Source organism: Salmo trutta, chromosome 26 (assembly GCF_901001165.1).
Source record: "Salmo trutta chromosome 26, fSalTru1.1, whole genome shotgun sequence".
Classification (NCBI taxonomy): domain Eukaryota; kingdom Metazoa; phylum Chordata; class Actinopteri; order Salmoniformes; family Salmonidae; genus Salmo; species Salmo trutta.
Window position 1 is genome coordinate 39,763,209 of NC_042982.1, and position 7,903 is coordinate 39,771,111.

Genomic DNA, 7,903 nt, shown 5'->3' on the forward strand with positions numbered 1-7,903 from the left:
TTCTCTATAGTAGCTGTTTCTCTCCATTCTCTATAGTAACTGTTTCTCTCCATTCTCTATAGTAGCTGTTTCTCTCCATTCTCTATAGTAACTGTTTCTCTCCATTCTCTATAGTAACTGTTTCTCTCCATTCTCTATAGTAACTGTTTCTCTCCATTCTCTATAGTAACTGTTTCTCTCAGCGCAACAGGTGTCACTGCAGTATCTGGTTTGAATCCAGGCTGCATCACATCCGGCCGTGATTGGGAGTCCCATATGGCGGCACACAATTGGCACAAACATCGTACGGGTTTGGCTGGGGTAGGCCGTCATTATAAATAAGAATTTGTTCTTAACTGACTTCCCTGGTTAAAATTTAAAAAACAAACAAAAATAAATCTCCTCCATCCTTTCTTCTTAGCTGCCAGAGCAGATTGTTGCTAACCCCCGTTGATGGGTTGTGTGTGTGTGCATGTTTTAAAAGTATACCGTAATAAGAGTAGAGAAGATAACGCGACACCACTGGGTCACGCTGCCTGTTAGTAGAATACAATAGAGTACTGAGTGATCTACACAGACACAACTAGCTCCAGCCTTAGGGTTGTTAACAGTAACCCTAGCCTAACCTATCCTCCCACATTGTAAAAGCCCTGCTCTGCATGCTACATATTTAATGTCCTTCTGACAGTCTGACAGCACTGTGGTCCTATACTGACAGTCTGACAGCACTGTGGTCTTATACAGACAGTCTGACAGCACTGTGGACCTATACTGACAACCTGACAGCATTGTGGTCCTATACTGACAGTCTGACAGCACTGTGGTCTTATACAGACAGTCTGACAGCACTGTGGACCTATACTGACAATCTGACAGCACTGTGGTCCTATACTGACAGTCTGACAGCACTGTGGGCCTATACTGACAGTCTGACAGCACACATGGAGCCCCAGGCCGAGGGAGATTGACAGTTCTTTTGTGTTTTTGCTAATAATTGCACCAACTGTTGTCACCTTCTCACCAAGCTGCTTGGCGATGGTCTTGTAGCCCATTCCAGCCTTGTGTAGGTCTACAATCTTGTCCCTGACATCCTTGGAGAGCTCTTTGGTCTTGGCCATGGTGGAGAGTTTGGAATCTGATTGATTGATTGCTACAAACTGAGATTAGGAGCACTCCCTTTAAGAGTGTGCTCCTAATCTCAGCTCGTTACCTGTATAAAAGACACCTGGGAGCCAGAAATCTTTCTGATTGAGAGGGGGTCAAATACTTATTTCCCTCATTAAAATGCAAATCAATTTATAACATTTTTGACATGCGTTTTTCAGGATTTTTATGTTGTTATTCTGTCTCTCAATGTTTAAATAAACCTACCATTAAAATTATAGACTGATAATTTCTTTGTCAGTGGGCAAACGTACAAAATCAGCAGGGAATCAAATACTTTTTTCCCTCACTGTATACAGACAATTTGACAGCACTGTGGACCTGTACTGTTCTATGGAAACCACTCTGTCATCATGTACTGTGAGAGGGATAGGATCCTGGGAATTTAATTTGTGTGTGTGCACGAGCATTGCCATTCAAATTGAGCTCATCATCTGGCCACATTCCCTGTGCTTTCAGCCTAACAGTGTGTAAAAAGCGAGAAAGCCCACGAACAGGCACACACACACACACACACACACACATTCAAACACACACAGACACACAGTGTCCATCAGTATAATTACAGCAGAGGGACCAGAGAGAGTCTGTCTCCTCTCAGGGCTGGAGCACACCGCTAAGTACTGTAAAACTGACTTGTTGAAGTGCCTATGTGTGAGTGAGTGTGTGAGTGTGTTATGTGCATGTGTGTGTGTGTGTGTGTGTGTGTGTGTGTGTGTGTGTGTGTGTGTGTGTGTGTGTGTGTGTGTGTGTGTGTGTGTGTGTGTGAGGGAGAGTGAGAGTGAGAGAGCGAGGAAGAGAGACTGACACCAAATCCCAATGGGATTTCCCAAAGTGCTCACCAGGGGGACATTATTGAGGAGATGATGACTGGGGTCATGATGTTAAATGATGATGATGTTCCTACTGTCCTTCCTACTGTAGTGTCCTTCCTACTGTAGTGTCCTTCCTACTGTAGTGTCCTTCCTACTGTAGTGTCCTTCCAACTGTTGTGTCCTTCCTACTGTCCTTCCTACTGTAATGTCCTTCCTACTGTCATTTCTACTGTAGTGTCCTTCCTATTGTTCTTCAAACAACTTTCATCTGAATCCCTACCTGTACTGCACCCTCATCTCTCCACAATGACTCACTCTCTCTCATTCTCTCTTTCTGCCTTTTTCTCTCTCCCTCACATACCAAAAACTCTGAAATCTCCATCCCTAAATTTGCTTCCTGCAACACAAACTCAAAAAAGTTCTGGGACACTGTAAAGTCCTTGGAGAATAAGAGCACCTCCTCCCAGCTGCCCACTGCACTGAAGATAGGAATCTCTGTCACCACCGATAAATCCACTATAATTGAGAATTTCAATAAGCATTTTTCTACGGCTGGCCATGCTTTCCACCTGGCTACCCTTACCCCGGTCAACAGCACTGCACCCCCCACACCAACTCGCCCAAGCCTTCCACTTTCTCCTTCTCCCAAATCCAGTCAGCTGATGTTCTGAAAGAGCTGCAAAATCTGGACCCCTACAAATCAGCCGGGCTAGACAATCTGGACCCTTTCTTTCTAATATTATCTGCCAAAATTATTGCAAATTATCCTGTTCAACCTCTCTTTCGTGTCGTCTGAGATTCCCAAAGATTGGAAAGCAGCTGCGGTCATCCACCCTTCAAAAGGGGGGGACACTCTTGACCCAAACTGCTACAGACCTATATCTATCCTACCCTGCCTCTCTAAAGTCTTCGAAAGCCAAGTTAACAAACAGATTACCGACCATTTCGAATCCCACCACACCTTCTCCGCTATGCAATCTGGTTTCAGAGCTGGTCATGGGTGCACCTCAGCCACGCTCAAGGTCCTAAACGATATCTTAACCGCCATCGATAAGAAACAATACTGTGCAACCATATTCATTGACCTGGCCAAGGCTTTCGACACTGTCAATCACCACATCCTCATCGGCAGACTCAACAGCCTTGGTTTCTCAAATGATTGCCTTGCCTGGTTCACCAACTACTTCTCTGATAGAGTTCAGTGTGTCAAATCGGAGGGCCTGTGGTCCGGGCCTCTGGCAGTCTCTATGGGGGTGCCACAGGGTTACATTTTTTGGCCGACTCTTTTCTCTGTATACATCAATGATGTCGCTCTTGCTGCAGGTGATTCTCTGGTCCACCTCTACGCAGACGACACCATTCTGTATACTTCTGGCCCTTCTTTGGACACTGTGTTAACTACCCTCCAGACGAGCTTCAATGCCACACAACACTCCTTCCGTGGCCTCCAACTGCTCTTAAATGCAAGTAAAACTAAATGCATGCTCTTCAACTGATCGCTGCCTGCACCTGCCCACCCGCCCAGCATCACTACTCTGGACGGTTCTGACTTAGAATATGTGGAAAACTACAAACACCTAGGTGTCTGGTTAGACTGTAAACTCTCCTTCCAGACTCACATCAAACATCTCCAAAGTTAAATCTAGAATTGGCTTCCTATTTCACAACAAAGCATCTTTCATTCATGCTGCCAAACATACCCTCGTAAAACTGACCATCCTACCGACCCTCGACTTTGGCTATGTCATTTACAAAATAGCCTCCAATACCCTACTCAATAAACTGGATGCAGTCTATCACAGTGCCATCCGTTTTGGCACCAAAGGCCCATATACTACCCACCACTGTGACCTGTACGCTCTCGTTGGCTGGCCCTCGCTTCATACTCGTCGCCAAACCCACTGGCTCCAGGTCATCTACAAGACCCTGCTAGGTAAAGTTCCCCCTTATCTCAGCTTGCTGGTCACCATAACAGCACCCATCTGTAGCACGCGCTCCAGCAGGTATATCTCTCTGGTCACCCCCAAAGCCAATTCCTCCTTCGGCCACCTCTCCTTCCAGTTCTCTGCTGCCAATGACTGGAACGAACTACAAAAATCTCTAAAACTGGAAACACTTATCTCCCTCACTAGCTTTAAGCACCAGCTGTCAGAGCAGCTCACAGATTACTGCACCTGTACATAGCCCATCTATAATTTAGCCCAAACAACTACCTCTTCCCCTACTGTATTTATTTATTTATTTTGCTCCTTTGCACCCCATTATTTCTATTTCTACTTTGCACTTTCTTCCACTGCAAATCTACCATTCCAGTGTTTTACTTGCTATATTATATTTACTTTGCCACCATGGCCTTTTTTGCCTTTACCTCCTTTATCTCACCTCATTTGCTCACTTTGTATATAGACTTATTTTTCTACTATATTATTGACTGTATGTTTGTTTTACTCCATGTGTAACTCTGTGTTGTTGTATGTGTCAAACTGCTTGCTTTATCTTGGCCAGGTCGCAATTGTAAATGAGAACTTGTTCTCAATTTGCCTACCTGGTTAAATAAAGGTAAACAAACACACAGACACAATGGCAAAATGTACACAGATACAAACACAGGGTGAGCTTGGAGTGGTAAATATATGGAGAGAATAAAAACCAGAAAAGATATTCAAACAGCAAGAGACTACTTGACACACACAAACAAAACAAATACTAAAGTCCAAAATATATGTACACTTAGACTACGTTAATGTCACAACACACACTCTATACCATCCCCCAGCTTTAGCCACACACTCTCTCGCACACACACACACACACACACACACACACACACACACACACACACACACACAGACAGACAGACAGACAGACAGACAGACAGACAGACAGACAGACAGACAGACAGACAGACAGACAGACAGACAGACAGACAGACAGACAGACAGACAGACAGACAGACAGACAGACAGACAGACAGACAGACAGACAGACAGACAGACAGACAGACCTGTATTTCATGCCGGTCAGTTTCCCCGTGGACTCTTTGAGAGAGATGTGGTGCCGGGGTGCGAACGCCCCAAAGCTGCGTGCTATGATGGCCACAGTTCTGAACTTGGCCCGGGCAGCATTCCCCGGGCTGGAGTTATTCTTGTGGTCCCCATTCCCGCGTTTCATGTGGGGGTCTGTACATGCTATAGACACCTGCATGGCTGGGCTGTATGGACCAACTGACACTCACAGAGAACTGTACAGGACAGAGAGTCCAAGAGAAGTGGATGAACAGAGAGTTGCAGAAAATTAAACAGAGACGGTCCGAGAGAATCTTAAAAAATGTCTTGATCTTTTGTTGAAATGCTCTGTTGGTGTTACAATGTCCTCCTCATTAAAATGTCCTCCTCGTTAAAATGTCTTCTTTCCTTGTTAAAGTGTTGTTTATTTCTCAGAAGTGTTGTTCTGTAACTCAGAGTAGACGGGAAAGTCTTCAGGTGAAAATGTCTTCTGGATGTCGTAGGTCCTTATCTTCCCTCTGAACAGAAAGGTCAGTCCTCACAGCAAGGAGATGGCAGAGACTCGTTAGTTGTCCAGAAATACACAAACTTCCCCCTTCTTCTTATTCCTTCCTGTCTTCTCCTGGAGAGAATATCTGAACGTGGTCAGAAGACTGCCAGAGTCGGAACGCTGAGAGAGATTCCAGAGAAGCTGGAGAGATTCCAGAGGGTTGTGATGGGGGTAGAATCTGGTCAGGACTGGTCATCAAGTCTGGTTTAACCAGAGAGAGAGAGGGAGGAGAGGGTGAGGGAGGAGAGTGATGGGGGGTGATGGCGTCAGAGGAGGGGTGAAGAGAGGGAGGAGGAGGTGGGCTGATCTCAGGACGGGGCAAGCTGCTCTGTCATCCTTCACTCCGCTCCGCTCTCTCTTCTTTTGATGTATTTTTTCTCCAAACCTTTTTCACGTTCTCTTGCTCCAGCCTGCCGATGTTAATGTGTATCACTAATGAGTATCTGCCCCAGATTCCCCTCTTCACTCTCTATCTCCTCTTATATTCTATTTCTCCCAGTTAATATGTCACTGTCCTCTTCTTTTCTTTCGGCGTTGTGTTCTCAGCACTACAGCTCCATCTCCTCTGGTGGTCCTATCGGGGAGTGAGAGGAATGCTGCTCTCTCTCTCTCTCCTCTCTCTCTCTCTCTCTCTCTCTCTCTCTCTCTCTCCTCTCTCTCTCTCTCTCTCTCTCCTCTCTCTCTCTCTCTCTCTCCTCTCCTCTCTCTCTCTCTCTCTCTCTCTCTCTCTCTCTCTCTCTCTCTCTCTCTCAGCAATATCACACACACACGCAATATATGAATTTTGATCATTGTATACAGAAGCATTCAGGACAGATCATTTGGATAATGAGATACTGTAGATAGGGAACAACATATTGAGATACTGTAGATAGGGAACAACATATTGAGATACTGTAGATAGGGAACAACATATTGAGATACTGTAGATAGGGAACAACATATTGAGATACTGTAGATAGGGAACAACATATTGAGATACTGTAGATAGGGAACAACATATGAGATACTGTAGATAGGGAACAACATATTGAGATACTGTAGATAGGGAACAACATATTGAGATACTGTAGATAGGGAACAACATATTGAGATACTGTAGATAGGGAACAACATATTGAGATACTGTAGATAGGGAACAACATATTGAGATACTGTAGATAGGGAACAACATATTGAGATACTGTAGATAGGGAACAACATATTGAGATACTGTAGATAGGGAACAACATATTGAGATACTGTAGATAGGGAACAACATATTAAGATACTGTAGATAGGGAACAACATATTGAGATACTGTAGATAGGGAACAACATATTGAGATACTGTAGATAGGGAACAACATATTGAGATACTGTAGATAGGGAACAACGTATTTGCTCCATGTATGTTCTGTTCTCCATCAGGAAGAGAAAAAGGACTGGGTGATAAATGCTTCTGTTGGGTGGGGAAATAAACACACACACTGTGAAAAGAGGAAAAGAGAGAGAGGGAGGAGGAGGTGTGGAAAATGCCTGGTTTCAGGGAAGAGAGGGAGAGTAAAGTATGTAGTCACTGAATGAAAACACACACACACACACACACACACACACACACACACACACACACACACACACACACACACACACACACACACACACACACACACAGGTTTATCATGATCTTCGGTGTCTCTGGTGACCTGTCTGTCATAGAGGAACACTGCAAATCTAAACTGTGCTGAGAAAGGCTTTAAACTGACACCTGGCTGTGATTCACGAAAGTGTGTGTGTGTGTGTGTGTGTGTGTGTGTGTGTGTGTGTGTGTGTGTGTACCCAGTGGGTTATTTTGAAACAACCAGTTTGTACCCAGTGGGTTATGTTGAAACAACCCAACTTCATTCTCTGTATCTCTGCATCTCTACAATATTGTATAAAAATCATAATAATTTGAAAGTTCACATTGCCTGGATCAATCAAATGTATTTTAAAAATCCCTTTTTACATCAGCCAATGTCACAAAGTGCTAGACAGAAACCCATCCTAAACCTCCAAACTACAAGCAATGCAGATGTAGAAGCACGGTGTATTGTACATGGCATGATACTGATGGAATGATTTAGAATTCTGTGCACTTATTGCCGATAATAGTGGACACAATTGCAAACATTTCTCTTCTGATGAAAAAAAACGTGTTAATATTCTGTCAACAAAACACTTAATTGCACTATAATGGTGACAAACGGTGCCCACAAACTGTTAGGGCCTGCATTAGGGCCCACATAAAGCTGTTCGAACAGCAGAGCTTTCTTTTCAGCACCATGGAGTGAATCCTTACCACCACTACACCTGGCTATCAGCGGAGCCTTGTCTGGCAGTGAAACAGTTCATTCAGCCTCATTTACTGCC

General features: G+C 44.3%; 1 protein-coding gene across 1 annotated transcript in view; it reads right to left on the minus strand.

Moving 5' to 3' along the window:
* Positions 1-5,865, minus strand: part of LOC115163754 (voltage-gated potassium channel subunit beta-1) — a 129,717-nt gene extending 123,852 nt beyond the window's left edge. The window contains exon 1 of the mRNA XM_029715912.1: positions 4,963-5,865. Within this exon, the coding sequence (XP_029571772.1) occupies positions 4,963-5,162 (200 nt within the window). The 5' untranslated portion in view covers positions 5,163-5,865. The remainder of the gene's footprint in view (positions 1-4,962) is intronic.
* Between the last annotated feature and the right edge of the window lie 2,038 nt (positions 5,866-7,903).